A 15,194-nucleotide genomic window follows, 5' to 3' on the forward strand; every position below is an offset into this window, starting at 1 on the left:
TCTGAACAGGATCTCAAATATCCTGTAACTAACAAGTAAGAGTGGACAAGCTCGGCTGGAAAGCATGTAGTCACATCACCCATAACTGCGCTCTCCATCGAGCTCATCGTAGTTTGAACCTGATCACCTTATATCAAAATTCATATACGTAGAGTGACAGATGATTTCGCTATCCTATCGATATGCCCCCCTGAGTCCGCTCGACCATACTCTCAAACCTCGGAGCGCTATGTCTTGTTGACTAGAAACGTAGGAACCGGTGATAGGCAGAAGTATTAAAGCCCCGCGGTTACCACTCAACCCTTGACAGCCTGACATAGCACTGCGTAGGCTCCCGCGCGAACTTCTGCACAGCATTATACGAACTCAGCCCCGGGGGACACCGCCTCAGCTCAAAGTGCCACACCACAAGCGCGATCTGGATCCGCAACGCCTGCAGCGCCAGCCTCTTGCCATAGCACCCTCTGGGACCTAATCCAAAGGATAACGATGGCCCGGCCATGGAGTCGAAAGCCAGGCCCTCCGCCGTCGTCTTGAGCCACCGCTCCGGCCGGAAGGCGCCGATGTCGCCGTCCTCCCAGGCCCCCGTGAGTGCCTTGGCATTGGAGGCGACCTCCCTCCGCGCCCTGGGGTTGCGCAGCCCGTCCTCGATGGGCATGTTCGGGGTGAGGTACCCGGCCCCGTTGGCCATTAGGAACACGTTGGTGTCGCGCGGGATGTTCCGGCCCAGCACTTCTGTATCGCACATGGCCCGCCGCACCACGAACGCGATCGAGTTGGCGTGTCGCAGAGTCTCTTCGACCACGGCGTCCAGGTACGGCACGTGCGCACCCGCCAGCTCCGTGTAGGTAGGAGCCCGCTCTCCACTGGCGGCGGCGGGGAGGGCGGCCCGCAGCTCGCCCCGCAGGCGGCCCTGTGCCTCCCGGGTTGTCGGCCAGCAGCTTGACGGACCACGCCATGGTCGTTGCCGTCGTGTCGTGACCGGCCATCATGAAGCCGATGAACTCGTCCGCGATCGCACGGCTGTGGTACTCTGGCCTGCGGCCCTCCTTGGACGCCGTCTCTCGCTCGCGGAGCAGGACGGAGTGAAGCGCGCTGCGGGGCTGGGAGGCAGTCGTGGCGTTGTCACCTGCGGCGATGAGCGCGATACACTCGTTGACCTTTCGGTGGAGGTACTCCTCCTTGATGGCGATCGCCTTCCTCATGTAGGGAAACTTCCGCATCACCCACGCCGTGAGGGCCGGCATGGGCGAGAGCTGGTTGTCCGTCAGGGACACGGAGAGGGTGATGATGGCGGCGGAGATGGGCGGCACGATGTCCTCATTCTCGGGGAAAGGCACCGGCTCGTCGGCGTTCTTGGTAGACTCCAGCCCCGACGTCCACTTCTGGACCTCGCGGAGGCGCTGCATAGTGATATCCTCCTCCCCGCCCAGGCCGAACATGGCCGCGAGGATGGCGTCCAGCGCGAGGTACGTCAGGTCGTGGTGGGCGGAGAAGGGCCTGCCGGCCGCCTTGTCGCACTTGACCCCCCACACGCGGATCATCTCCTCGGTCTCCCTGTACATCTCGGGGGCGCTGACCTCGCGGATGAACGTCGGCGCCATGAGGTGGTTCACGAGGGCGCGGTTCCTCCGGAACTGGTCGTCGGTGCTGAGGAAGTGGGAGTGCTGCTTGGGGATGAGCCCGCCGAGGACCTCGCGGAAGAAGGGCGCCCGGTCGAACTCGCGGCTGCGCCGGAGCAGGATGTCCTGGCTCTCAAAGGGGTCTGTGACCACCACCCAGGGGAGCGAGAAGGGCTTGATGAACGCCTGCACGATGGGGCTGTTGTGCCGGTCTGTTAGGGAGGTGAGCCAGCACTGGAGGGAGTTAGCACGAAAACATAGGATCAATATTATTTGAAACCAGGCTCATCAGGACACGCACAAATATCCGCTTCGTGCGCCTGACGTAGCTCATCATCTCGGGCACATCGCCAAAGAGCTTCCTTGCCGCATCGTGGTCGTATGGGATGCCGGGCAGGGGCTTCGGTAGAGCTGCACGGTATCCAATGTAAAGCACGGCAAGAATGCTTGTCCATAGCAAGGTACTGTATAGAGACATGAAGGCTGCCATGATGTCTGTGAGAGTGACTGTCGAGTGGCCAGGTTAGGATCTGATGATTAAGAAACAATCAATCAGAATATGCCAGCAGGTTGATTATATAGTGGTCGACCATGCAGGCCATGCTGCGGAGGCCATGCATACCAGACGCGAGGCACCTTCGGCAGCATGCGAAGGTCCTCTAGTGCTGACAGAGTCACATTTCATCGGCGAAAAGAGGAGGCACACCTATCATGCATCATGTTCTATCATTCGTGATCTACGATGTGTCCATCTTCGACCAATGAGATCAAAGTCGTGCACGGTCATTACCTAGGTGCCCAATTGTGTCGAAGAGGGTACCTACAGTCCAACACTCTCCAGCACAAACCCAAAGCTGATCTCCTCAGCCTTCACCAGCAGATCCTCCCTCACACCAGGCCCACAAGCCGCCGTGCCCACGCCAGCAACCTGGTAATCCAGCCTCAGCAGCGTGGCGTCCTCCTCAACCAGGTCAGGCGGGTGCCGCGCGTTCTGGATCGTCTCGGCAGAGTGGTTGCTCGCCACCCAGCTGAAGCCGCCCTCGAAGCCCTGCGCGACGGCCCTGACGCCGGCGTCGTGGTTGTCCGTAAGCGTCACGTACCGCGCCTCCATGCGGTTCGCGTTCTCCTGCGGGACCTCGTACGGCGTCTGCAGGTCCTTGACCGAGTCGGCCGTCCAGACCCCGGTGCGCTGCGAGTCCTTCTTGTCCGGGTAGCTCTCGCCCGGGCCCAGGCCGAGCCATTTGACCTTGTCGAGCTTCTTGCTCAGCCTCAGGTTCAGACCCGCGCGCGGCACGTGCGTGGGCTTCGCGCCTGTGGGCTTGGCGCTCTTGACGTCGATGTGCAGGGTGCCGGTGTTTGTGATTGTGTACTCAATGTGGCACTCATATCCCCATGCCAGAATTGGTGGTGTGATGAATATGTGAGACTTCAGGACGGCCTTGTTCGAATCAGAAGTGTCGACAGTGAAGGAACGGCCCTGACTTCCCAGCACATCCACACCGAAGCGCTGCCAGTAGGGGAGCTCGCCAGGGACGTCGTTGTCTGTGGCAGGGCGCCAGAAGGATGGCTCAATAGCGACACCGGTGGTGGGGTTGGCCTCAAGGATAGACACGCCGTTGACGGCCCAAGAGGTCGGAGCTCCGCGAGCGCGGTCGAATGTGAAGCTATAATTGGGGCCGGAGACGTTGACCTTTGCACCAGCCGAGGTGACTTGGACCGGAGACGACATCTTGTTCAGGGCCAGCGACGTCGTTGGGGAAGCCGCCTTGGATACCTGCCACTGCTTCCAGGCAATCTCGTGGCCGGCGGCTGCCCAAGATGTCTCGTCACGGAGGGTCAGCGACACAGTCACATACACCTCCTTGCTGCTCTTGTACTTGGACAAGGGCCCGCTCAGATCAATCTCGCCCTTCTTGCCAGCCTTGATGTCAGGAATGTCAAGCTTGCCGGATGCAAGGAGCTTAGATCTAAAAAGAGTTTATTAGTGAACAAATTTTGGCTGGGCGGTGGGCAAGATCACTTACTCCTCCCCAAACTCCTCCAACTTGTAGGAGGCCGCGAGGTGCTTGAGGTCGATGAAGTCGTAGTAGTTCTCCAGAGTAAGCTTCTGACCGTTGACGGAAAGCCCCACTGGCTGGATGACCTTCTTGAACTCGGTCAGACCTGGGGTGGGCTCATGGGTGCTGAAACACAATCCATCCATGACGAATGTGCCATCATTGGGAACATCGCCAAAGTCGCCTCCGTACGCATAGTATCCACCCTTGCCAGTACCGTCGCCCTCTTCCTTCCAGAGGCCGTGGTTTGCCCACTCCCAGATGAAGCCGCCCTGGAGGCGGGGGTGCGTCCGGAAAAGCTCCTCATAATCTTCGAGCCAGCCGGGACCGTTACCCATAGCGTGCCCGTACTCGCACAGGACCACGGGCTTCTCAAACTTGCCATCCTTGACGCCTTCGGTCTGGGAAAGCTTGAGCAGCCGCTCGATGGGCGGATACATGTAACTGTACATGTCGGCCGTCTCCGCGTGCACATCACCTTCGTAGTGGATCAGCCGCCCTGGGTCAACCTTCTTGCCGTACTCGTACATGGCCTTGTGGTTTTGACCGTAGAAGGCCTCGTTGCCCAAGCTCCACACAATGACAGATGTGTGGTTCTTGTCGCGCTGGACAAGATCCCGCATACGGTCTACGTATGCCTCCTTCCAGGCCGCGTTGTCGGTGGTGAACTTGGCAGCTTGGGGGAAGGTGAACTTCTTACGCTCCTCGTAGTCCTGGTGCTCAGGGATGTCCTGAGGCCTTGCGACTGCGTCATAGAAACCATGGCATTCGAGGTCAGCCTCGTCCATGACCCAGAGACCAAGCTCGTCGCACATATCCAGGATCTTAGGATGGGAGGGGTAGTGGGAGCAGCGAAGAGCGTTGACGTTGTGCGTCTTCATGAGAAGCAAATCACGCTTGATAAAGTCAAGCGGAACAGCCCGGCCAAAGTGGGGGTGGTGCTCGTGCCGGTTGACACCCCGCAGGCGTATAGGGGTGCCATTGACGGTCATGAGCCCGTTGATGAGCTCGACCTTCCGGAAGCCAATCCTCTGTGTGACGGTGTACGGTTTCGAAGAAGAGCTGCTCAGGGCAAGCTCGACGTTGTACAGATATGGCGACTCGGCAGTCCACTTCTCCGGCTTGTTCACAGGTATGGAGAGATCGACTTTGGATGTACCTGACTGCACAGAGACTTCTTTCGTGTCAATGACCTTGCCGCCCTCCTTATCCAGCTCCGAGAGTGTGAGCTTCAGAGTTGCCTTCTCTTTGCTCAGCACATCCACTGAGGCCTCTAGTGTGGCATTCTCATAGTTGGAGTCCAGGTCAGTTCGCAAGAACCAGTCGTCGATTCTGGTTTCGGCGGGGAAAGCAAGCAGATGGACGTCTCGGAAGATACCTGGGGCGGAAGTCAGCATGAGATACCCGGAGCACGCCAGGGATAGGTATAGTTACCAGAAAGCCACCATTGGTCCTGGTCCTCTATATAAGTGCCATCTGACCACTGGTAGACGCGTACAAACAACTCGTTTGGCCCGTCCCTGGCGACATAGTCGGACACATCGAACTCGTGCGGGTTCCTCGATCCCTGCGCATAGCCTACCAGCACACCGTTGACAAAGACATGATACGCGCTGTCTACTCCGTCGAAGCGCAGTCTCAGCTGGGATCCGGAGTCCCAGGTGTTTGGGACGTGGAATGCCCTTCTGTAAGTGCCGGTAGGGTTGTCACTGGGCACGTAAGGAGGGCAGACGGGGATCGGGAACTGGACATTGGTGTACCAGGGCTTTCCGTGTCCCTGGAGCTGCCAGTGACCTGGCACATTCAGTTTACCCCAGGCTGTGGTCTCGCCGGCCTCTGGCTCGGGGGCCTCGAGCGGGGTGGAGGCGTAGTGGAAGTCCCAGCTGCCATTGAGCAGCAGCGAGGTCTCCGGTATGAAGTAGGAGCGGGCGGGGAGACAGTTGCGCCTGAAGACGGCCTCGTTGATGTAGTCGGGCCTATCCTTGTGCTCCTGGAGAGGAATGCCGCGAGGAGCCATCCTGAAGTTTTGTCCCATTGAGGTCTCGTCACGAGGTGGGAGAGCTGGGGAAGAGGTGGGAGTGTGGGTGGGGAGGGGGGCGAAGTGCGAGCAGTGCGAGCTTTATCTAGAGCTCTACCGATAGTGACACGAGCTTTGGCTAGAGCTGCAGTGACCACAACAATGAGACCTTCGAGACGATGATGCATGCAGTGACCACGATAATAATGTGACTGTCAACAGTGGGCGGGGCGGACAGCTCCCGAGACGATCTCGCTCCTGCTTGGATGAGGAGGCCGAAGTATGCTACTCTGCAGGGACGATGATGCTACCAGTCCACAATTCTGCATGGGGCGCGTCTGCGATTGGAACCCGCACATGCATGGATTGCCTGTTTCCGAAGAACGAGTCGGTAGTGATGAGAATGTTTTCCTCTGGTCGGGAGCGGGCAATTCTCGGTTGAATAGGCCAAGCCAAGGGAACAAAATTGGGACTTTTTTTTCTCTGCCCAGACCTGACGAGCAATGAAGCCCTTTCGCACATGTCGTGCCTGTCCATGGCGGGGTCATGCTCACCCCAACTGACGCTCCCTTCTTACCCCGCATTCTCCGCAAAGGAACCCGCACTCACATGTTGACTGTTCCTCAATGGCGAGCACTGCAGTATCGTGTTGCCGTTGTAGACTGCGGTCTTCGTTTGTCTTACACGAGACAGGTTCCTGACAACGTGCGGATCTAGACTATCCGGTACAATACAAGAGTTACCTCGCCACGAGTTTGGTCCCGGGAAGAAGACAGTGCAATCCAGATTTTGGGCAGCTGATCTCGTAAAAGCATCCTGCAAGACCAAAAAAAAGTCCTCTAGGGTGCTGGAAAACATTGGGTGAGTTGATTGAAACCTTAGTCGGTAGAACTAGGGGAGAAGTATCCACGCGGCTTGTTTCTGAGCATAGGTACATGTGCATGTGTCTTTGCAGGACCAGCCGGGGAAGACGGAGCCGAGCTTGGGGGAAGAGGGTGGGTCTGTCAGACAACCCCATCCTCACCCCAGATCAGCCCAGGCCCTGCCCCGGTCTGAGGAAGCCACGAGATGGAAAGAGTGGGGCACGGCACACCCAGCAGTTCTTGCCCGACATACCGAGCTGTCTTTCCTTCTTTTGCATGGCGTGCATTTACCCGCACCTCTCTCGAGCCACACTGCCCCGATTGCCTGACTTCTTTCTCCCTTGCCCGGCTGCTTCGAGACAAAACGAAGCCAATGGGCCGTCCGGAGCCGACATCCAACATGCACGCCTCCTTTCACAACAAGGGTCCGTAGCGCACCAGGCTGGCCATCTCCGGCCATTGTCCACTAGGGCCATCGCATGTCGCTGCCCATGGGGTGCTGTCTACCCACCAATGGCAGTAATGCGGGGGACCCAGGAACCAACCATAGTCCCCTGGTGTCCTCTGCCCACTCTGCATCTCCGTCCACATGCCCATGGGCCCGACGCGTCGGACCAGTTCTTCGGTTCACCACCGTTCAAGCTCGCGCCAGCATGGGTTGGCCGGTTGGTTGGTTGCCTTGGTCGACTGTCGGTCCATGCCCGCTAGGCCTGTCTGGACGCGCTCTGTCTGCCCCCAAGGTTGCACTGCGTCTCGCCTATCCTGCCCTCGAAGTGATGCACATATAAAGTTATGCCTCCTGCCTCCACCCACCTTCTCACCTCTCAGCCTTTCGGATCACGCCGGTTTTGGGTGGACTGCAATTCTTCACCATCTCCTCAACAGCCGCTGAGATACTCTGGCGACCATGGCGACCATCGACGAAAAGCCTACCGGCGTCCATAGTGTCGACCACCATGACGACCCGACCAATGTCGACCATGTCGTTCACATAGCCCACGAAACAGAGGGCAAGACCTCTCCCTGGACATGGCCAATGTTCCGGCTCTACCTTGTTCTCTCTGTTGCTTACCTCTGCGGGTACGTTGCCACTCTTCTTCTGCAACAGAGAAAACAGAGAAAACCACAAAGATTCTCATGTCTTGCCAAAAGGTGACATTGCTGACATGGTCCTAGCTGCCTGAATGGCTACGATGGGTCGCTTATGGGTGGTCTGAACGGAATGAAAGCGTATCAGCGCTACTTCAACATGTCTGTACCCCCTTCTGTGCCAGACTCTCTGGCAAAGATGCTAATCATGCCTGAAAATAAAGGAGCGAGGCAGGATCCGGAACCGGTCTCGTCTTTGCCATGTACAATATTGGTTCGGTCGCAGCCGTCTTCCTCACCGGCCCTATAAACGACTACCTCGGACGACGCGCCGGAATGTTCATCGGCTCGGCCATTGTCATCATCGGAACGTGCGTGCAGGCCCCTTCCACGACCCAGCGCCAATTCCTCGGCGGTCGATTTATTCTCGGCTTCGGCGTCAGCTTCTGCTGTGTCTCCGCGCCAACATATGTCAGCGAGATGGCCCACCCAGCCTTTCGCGGTACCTTGACTGGACTCTACAACTGCACTTGGTACATCGGTAGTATAATTGCTTCGTGGGTCGTGTATGGGTGTGCCTATATCGACGACCACACTCGGGCATGGCGGATCCCCATCTGGTGCCAAATGATTACTTCTGGGCTTGTCGTGATCTTCGCTTTCACCTTGCCAGAGTCGCCTCGTTGGCTTATTGCCCGAGACAGGCATGAGGAGGCCGCCAGAGTCCTGACCAAATACCATGGCGAGGGTGACCCGAACCATCCTTACGTTCAGCTTCAGTTGAAGGAAATGGCGAATCAGATCTCCAGTGAAGCGTCGGACAAGAAGTGGTGGGACTACCACGAGCTTTGGGACACGCACTCAGCCCGCAGGCGTTTGATTTGTGTCCTCGGCATGGCTTGCTTCGGTCAACTCAGTGGTAACTCCCTATCGAGCTACTACCTGCCTACTATGCTCGTCAACGCCGGCATTACCCAGGAGCACACAGTCCTGGCCCTGAACGGTATCAACCCCGTGCTCTGCTTCTTCGGCGCTTGTCTCGGCGCCCGTATGACCGACGTCGTGGGACGACGGCCTCTGCTGCTGTACTCCATCGTCTTCTCATCGCTATGCTTTGCCATCATCACCGGCACCTCGAAGCTGTCTATCGATCAGCCAGACAACCACTCTGCAGGAAACGCCACCGTCGCCTTCATCTTCATCTTCGGCATTGTCTTCTCGTTTGGTTGGACACCGTTGCAGAGCATGTACATCGCCGAGACGCTACCCACATCCACCCGCGCCAAAGGTACGGCCGTTGGCAACTTTGCCTCTGCCGTCTCGAGCGTCATCATCCAGTACAGCTCCGGCCCGGCATTTGAGAAGATTGGCTACTACTTCTACATCGTCTTCGTCTTCTGGGACCTGTTCGAGGGCGCCTTCATGTACTTCTTCTTCCCCGAGACCAAGGGCCGCACCCTTGAGGAGTTGGAGGAGGTCTTCTCAGCGCCGAACCCGGTCAAGAAGTCTCTGGAGAAGAGGAGCGCGCAGACGGTGCTGAACACGATGAATGTGCAGGCTGATGCTAAGGAGATTGAGGTTTAATGAGTTGCGGCCATGCGTGTATGATAGGTGCTTAGCACCATAATGAGACTCGCAGCCGATTTGATGCTGAGAAACCCACGTTCATGTGCTGCCTCTGCTGTGTGATAGACGACCACATGTCACCAAGAAGAAACGTGCTTCGTAAAAATCGTGTTCAGTGACCATGTGGAAATGACAGAGGTCTGCGTTTGTGGGCGCAAGAGTAGACACTCGACTGCGACTGCGCACATGTGAAATGAGGGTTGGCAGTACAAGGCTATTTCCGGGTTAGACCCTGAGTCTTAATCCGAAGATGTACAGCCATCGGATCTTGGCATCAGGATTGTTCCAAATCCGACGCCCCAACGACAACGCCGGGGTCGCGCTCCGAGCCGCTCTTACCTCCACCCACCCGCGTGGATTCATCTGATCCGCACATTGTTCCTTCGTCGGCCTTACGACCACGTCTCGCTCACTTGTGTTCGTGCAAGAGCTGAAATGCAGCCCATTGATCAGCAATCAGGACGTGGCGATGCGCCCTTCGGCCATCCTGCTGAACCGCGTTTACTGGAGATAAAGGGTGGCTAATGCGCGCTGGATGAGGCCGGTGCGTGTTAGCGCCGGTGGCACGAGGATGATATGAACGTGCCTCTTTTGCTCTCCTCGAGCTGTAGTTATCTCGCCGGAGACTTGCCATCACTACATTCCAGCGAATTCGCTACACGCACCATACACATTTCGACATATCCAGCAATCCGCAAAGAGTCAATTACCACCAACAGCAAGCGGCATGTCTCTCTCTGGGAAGGTCATCATCGTCACCGGCGGCTCCAAGGGTATTGGAAGGGCCATCTCCCAACGGCTGGCCCAAGACGGCGCCTCGGTTGTCGTCAACTTCTCCGGGGACGCCTCGGCCGCGGACGAGGTCGTCCAGGCCATTGGCCAGGACAGGGCGCTCGCGGTGCAGGCGGACGTCGGCTCCGTCGCGGGGGTGGAGAAGCTGATCGCCGCGACGGTGGAGAGGTTCGGCCGGGTCGACGTGGTCATCCCCAACGCGGGGATCATGCCGATGAGGACGACTGGGAACACGACAGAGGAGGACTTCGACAGGGCTTTTGCGCTGAACGTCAAGGGGCCGTATTTCCTTGCACAGGTTTGTCTTACCCGTCCCTGCTTGACCGAACATCCCACATGCTGACCCGTCCATAGAAAGCAGCCGCGCACATGGCGCCCGGCGGCCGTGTGATCTTCGTCAGCACCGGCATCGCAAAGGCCAGCACGGTGGCGCCGCCGTACCTGCTGTACGGCGCGACCAAGGGCGCGGTCGAGCAGATGACCCGGATCATGGCCAAGGACCTGGCCGCCAAGGGCATCAACGTCAACGCCGTCGCGCCCGGGCCGACGGGGACAGAGTTGTTCTTCGAGGGCAAGAGCGAGGCCATGCTGGAGGGCATCAAGAAGGCCAGCCCGTTTGGTCGCCTGGGGGAGCCTGAGGACATTGCGAGTGTGGTGGCGTTCCTCAGCGGCAAGGACAGCGCGTGGGTTGCGGGGCAGATTGTTCATGTCAACGGGGCGGCTTTTGTCTGACGTGGGAGGATGTTTGTGATGGGATATAGTACACTTGGTTCTGATATGGACAACACCAGTATGCAGTACTTGAGAAACATACTAATAATACAAGATGAGAACCAAATTCGCTTCTCCAAGCGGCTGGAATGCTCAGTTAACGCTGTTTCCTCAGCCGCACGTGTTTAATGCGCCGCTCCATCACACCCTTTACCATCACCGGCCTTGCCATCACCACCCTTCTTCCCATCAACAGCGCCCCCAGCAGCCGACAGCGCATCCCCGACCTTGTCCGCCCCAGCGGCAGACGTGATGGCCCCGGCAAGCTCAAGGGCGCCGCCCGTCGCGCCCGCCGCCGCCTCCTTCTTGCCGTCCTTGTCTGCCTTGTCGCCGCGCTTGAGGGTCCGCACGCGGTGGGGTTTCTTCTTCTCCGCGTCGCTGCCGTCTACCGCGTCCCCGGCGCCCGAGAGCGCGTCGCCGACCTTGTCTGCGCCGGCGTCCGAGGTGATGCCGCCTGCTAGCTCGAGGGCCGCCGACTATGCTTGGGACTTCTTGTTCTGGTGGGTTCTTGAGAGAAGTTGAGAGTGTCCTAGGAGGTACTGTGTCAGCTACGGGCTGTCTTGTGCCTGCGAAATGTGCTGAGGTACTCACGTTGGTGCCGCTGAGACTGTCAGGGCGAGGGAGATGAGGAGGGCTGTGGTGCTTGTTGTGAATCTCATTTTGACTTGAAGAGATTTCAAATTGTTTGAGGGATTATTTGAGTTTGGTTGATGGATGAAGAGTTTCAATCTGTGCAGTTTGCTTTGCAATTGTCTTCAATAACCTTTCCTCAGACCTGAGCAGGGCTGGATTTTATATCCCAAATGCGCCATCGTCATGGTAGAGTCTGGAGGAGCATCGTAACCCTCAGATGTTCCCCAAAGCATGTGAACTAGGCGTATCTCCTTCGTCGTTTCCTGCACTTGCAGTGATCCAGGCCAGGTTTTCTGATTCAGGGTTCATCGGACCTCCGCCATACTTGAGCCGTTGGCTTGGAATTCAGCTCGTGAACGTTCGGTATTGCCTGGCGCAGAATCTTCCAGCATCGTTGGCTGATGTCGGACCAGGCCGGTAGGCAGTTTGGCTTTGATCATTTTGAATGGCTTTGTTGACGATTTAGGCATGACGTGAACTTTCTCGAAAGCAGATTCCCATCTTGGCAATCTTTGGGCGGTGCAGATCAGCCTTGTGACGTTTCATCCCAAGTGTTGCGTGCCCGTCTCAGGGTCCATCCTCTCCCACTCGGGTAGCCGCCTAGTGCGCCTTGCCATAGAGGGTAATTTTGATTCTTTTGGACCCCTAGAAACTTTCACTATCGTATTGACCGTCATACCAAGACGGCGAAATGGGACTGAGCCGAGGCATTGCTTTGGACCAAGCCAGTCCATGCACAACATCGAGGTGTCTAATTACTTCATTTGATAGACCTGCATGGAGTAATCCATTCTCTACTTTGAACTTCAACCTATTTCTGTGCGTTGGTCCTAGGCAAACTCGATGACGATACTCATGGCTTGATTTCGCAATGATGTCAGCCCTCGATACGTGACATGTCCAATACACATACACCTTTCTATGGGTCTGGATACCGATCTAAGAAAGATCGCATTAAATTGCCTTCCTTACAGGTGAGTCTACCGATCATTGCGGGAATAAACGCATAGAGAGTTTGGTCTGTTTCCAGGACCGTGGGCTTCCAAGTTGTCTTGCTAACCTGATTAGAAGGAAACCTCCCTGAGATCATCATGGATGGCTCCCCCTAGAAAAGCACGTTCCCTAGTAAACAATGCAATGACCATTCAGCACATGCCTATACGGCTGCCGCGAGTCTCATGGATAATATCATGTCTAGGCGGAGCGGCGCTTGCAGAAAGTCTTTACGTCACAGAAGAATGCGTCATTCATCCACTGTGGAATACCTTTCTGTCAAAAGATGCGACGCCACACTCTGTGGCACCCGCTACTACCTTACATCGTGACACTTTCGGGATTTTAGAGCAGACCATATTGGATACATGCATTACACCCGTTTGTTCAGCTTGCATATGGTTGGTTCAAACCAATGTGTTGTATATGTTACCCAAATATGCCAGTCGCATCTTCAAAGTGTGAGCATCTCAAGTGAGCTTGCCCTGTCACCTTGAGGTGAAAAATAGTTACATGAAAAGTCCGAGAACACCGTATTCCCAATTTCGAGCCCTTTCGCGCCTTGTTGATGATTTAGCGAGTCGCCGTCTCAATATTAAGTGCCTGATCCGTGGAGTGGTCGAAGAAATGGACGCTTGTCAACCAAGAACCAAAGACTTAGTTCTGGAACTCGCCACCCTGAGGGAAGCCAGAAGGCTGGGCGCCCTCACCACCGAAAGAGCCGGTGGGCTTAGGGCCGCGGGTGAAGGTCTGGAAGCCGGATGGGGCGCCGTCCTGGAACTCCTGGCGCTTGGCGTAGTTGCTTGAACCGAACTCGCCGAAGCTGCCGGAGGGAGACGCGCCAGAGCCGCCGAAGGGGCCGGTGGGCTGGGAGCCGGACTCACCGCCTCCGAAGCCACCACCGAAGCCGCCAGTAGGCTGGGCGCCGCCGGACTCACCACCTCCGAAGCCACCGAATCCGCCAGTGGGCTGAGGACCCTCACCACCACCGAAGCCTGAATTCATTATTAGCATTGAAACATTGGTGCCGAAACACTAGTCAAAGACTTACCACCAGTGGGCCTCTCACCGCCGAAGCCGCCAAAACCACCAGTGGGGCGGGGACCACCGCGGAGTGGTGTCCGAAGCCCTCTCCGCCGAATCCACCAGTGGGGAAGCCGCTGGGGAAGCCGCTGGGGACACCAGAGTGGTGGTGTCCACCGGGGCCGCCGAAGCCGCCGCCGAAGCCACCGCCGAAGCCATCCGTTCCGGAAGGGAAGGGGATGGCATCAGTTCCGGTGGGGACAGGGAAGTCGGTGCCGGTGGGGAACTGGGCCTGGCCCTGGGCGGCGACCATGGACAGGAGGATGGAGGCGACGAGGGGGGTGATCTTGACCATTTTGATTGATTTTCGATTTGATATCGAGATTTCTTTTGTTGTCTGTTGTATGTGTGCGCTGGAATTCGAGTACTCGCGTGATTTGCTGGTTTAGACGTTGGAAGAAAGGCGTTGGAAGTTTCGACTTGCGAATTAATGTCTGGCCTGGACCGAGAAAGAGAAAGAACCTGAAGACTAGCTTCGAAAATGACTGGAAGGACTTGAAGTTTGGGCTGAAGAGCGGAATGAGGAATGAGAGTAAACACAAACGTCGAGGTTCGAGAGTGATGCTCTTATATCCTGTATGACCCGGTGGATAATCAAGCAGCAGTCCCCGTCCAGCCTCGTGCCGCTCCCGGAATTCTAGACCTTCGGGCGTTTGTTTCTTGCCTCTAATTTGCTCGAAACATCCCGCGAGGGATCATATCATGTCGGGGGTGGGTACTTGACTACCGCGATGGAGCGGCGGGTATCCAAGTCAGCGTATGCCCACCCAGCTTTTATAGTACGCTTACCTAGCTTCCAGCGTTGACCCACTTAGTATAAGGAAATTGGCTGCATGCACTTTAAAATATAGGTATACCTTAGGAGCTAGCTTTTTAAAACTATAGCTACCCTACTATTTATATAAAGCAAATGTTTTAAGTATTCTACTTTAAATATATACTTATTATATATTAATTAATACTCTTTTAAATTATTTCTTTGTATTTATTAAAGCTAATTATTAAATTAAATTACTTAAAATTATTAATAGAAGTATTATTAAGATAATAAACTATTTAATTTATATAAGGTATAAAGGTAAATAGGCTTTATTGCTAATACTGTTAATAATTACTAAGTAAGCGGAAACCTTACTTAGTATTAGTAAATAAATGCTGATAGGTTAAATTACGTAATATCCTTTTTAATTAGGAGAGGGTAGTGAAGATTTATTTGCAAGGCGGTAGAATTCTTTCCTTAGGGATATTTAAACCCTTAACTTCCTACCTTTCTTTTATTTCTTTCCTTTTCCTTATACCTTTCGCTCTTTATTTTAATTTTATAAGTATACGAACTAAATTGCATTAATTAATGTTAATTATTTAAAGATTAAGAAAATATAAAATGATAATATAGGCCTTAAGAAAGCAAAGGCCATAGTTATAAAGCTTAAAGGCTAAAAGGTAATATTGCACTTAAGCCATTGCTTAAAGAATATTATACTTAATAAGCTAGCTAAGGATTTTAATATAGAACTATTAATGCCTTTAAGCTAAGGCTGTGTGAATATTAGAATTAGTAGCTATAGTAGCAGTATAAGCTGTGGCTAAAGTAGTACTGCAGCTTTTAGTTTGCTTAATAAATAGCTTTAAGGAAAGAGCAGGTTGG

At 55.3% G+C, this 15,194-nt stretch overlaps 6 protein-coding genes across 6 annotated transcripts; 2 read left to right on the forward strand and 4 right to left on the reverse strand.

Moving 5' to 3' along the window:
• Positions 1-289: 289 nt before the first annotated feature.
• Positions 290-2,112, reverse strand: INS49_002772 (uncharacterized protein; the record flags this gene model as incomplete). The annotated part of the gene is made up of 3 exons (XM_043163573.1): positions 290-913; positions 948-1,856; positions 1,924-2,112. The coding sequence occupies 3 exons, from the start codon at positions 2,110-2,112 to the stop codon at positions 290-292; spliced, it is 1,722 nt and encodes a 573-aa protein (XP_043032079.1).
• Positions 2,113-2,442: 330 nt separating this feature from the next.
• Positions 2,443-5,714, reverse strand: INS49_002773 (uncharacterized protein; the record flags this gene model as incomplete). The annotated part of the gene is made up of 3 exons (XM_043163574.1): positions 2,443-3,589; positions 3,647-5,057; positions 5,114-5,714. 3 exons carry the CDS (start codon positions 5,712-5,714, stop codon positions 2,443-2,445), a joined length of 3,159 nt encoding a protein of 1,052 aa, XP_043032080.1.
• A 1,752-nt stretch (positions 5,715-7,466) lies between these two features.
• INS49_002774 (uncharacterized protein) lies at positions 7,467-9,232 on the forward strand (the record flags this gene model as incomplete). The annotated part of the gene is made up of 3 exons (XM_043163575.1): positions 7,467-7,639; positions 7,736-7,810; positions 7,873-9,232. The coding sequence occupies 3 exons, from the start codon at positions 7,467-7,469 to the stop codon at positions 9,230-9,232; spliced, it is 1,608 nt and encodes a 535-aa protein (XP_043032081.1).
• Positions 9,233-10,001: 769 nt separating this feature from the next.
• On the forward strand, positions 10,002-10,798 carry INS49_002775 (uncharacterized protein; the record flags this gene model as incomplete). Its single annotated transcript, XM_043163576.1, has 2 exons — positions 10,002-10,364; positions 10,421-10,798. The coding sequence occupies 2 exons, from the start codon at positions 10,002-10,004 to the stop codon at positions 10,796-10,798; spliced, it is 741 nt and encodes a 246-aa protein (XP_043032082.1).
• Positions 10,799-10,962: 164 nt separating this feature from the next.
• INS49_002776 (uncharacterized protein) lies at positions 10,963-11,910 on the reverse strand (the record flags this gene model as incomplete). The annotated part of the gene is made up of 2 exons (XM_043163577.1): positions 10,963-11,313; positions 11,785-11,910. 2 exons carry the CDS (start codon positions 11,908-11,910, stop codon positions 10,963-10,965), a joined length of 477 nt encoding a protein of 158 aa, XP_043032083.1.
• Positions 11,911-13,120: 1,210 nt separating this feature from the next.
• INS49_002777 (uncharacterized protein) lies at positions 13,121-13,841 on the reverse strand (the record flags this gene model as incomplete). Its single annotated transcript, XM_043163578.1, has 2 exons — positions 13,121-13,432; positions 13,515-13,841. The coding sequence occupies 2 exons, from the start codon at positions 13,839-13,841 to the stop codon at positions 13,121-13,123; spliced, it is 639 nt and encodes a 212-aa protein (XP_043032084.1).
• Between the last annotated feature and the right edge of the window lie 1,353 nt (positions 13,842-15,194).

Source organism: Diaporthe citri (genome assembly GCF_014595645.1).
Source record: "Diaporthe citri strain NFHF-8-4 chromosome Unknown scaffold_1, whole genome shotgun sequence".
In the NCBI taxonomy this organism is placed as follows: Eukaryota; Fungi; Ascomycota; class Sordariomycetes; order Diaporthales; family Diaporthaceae; genus Diaporthe; species Diaporthe citri.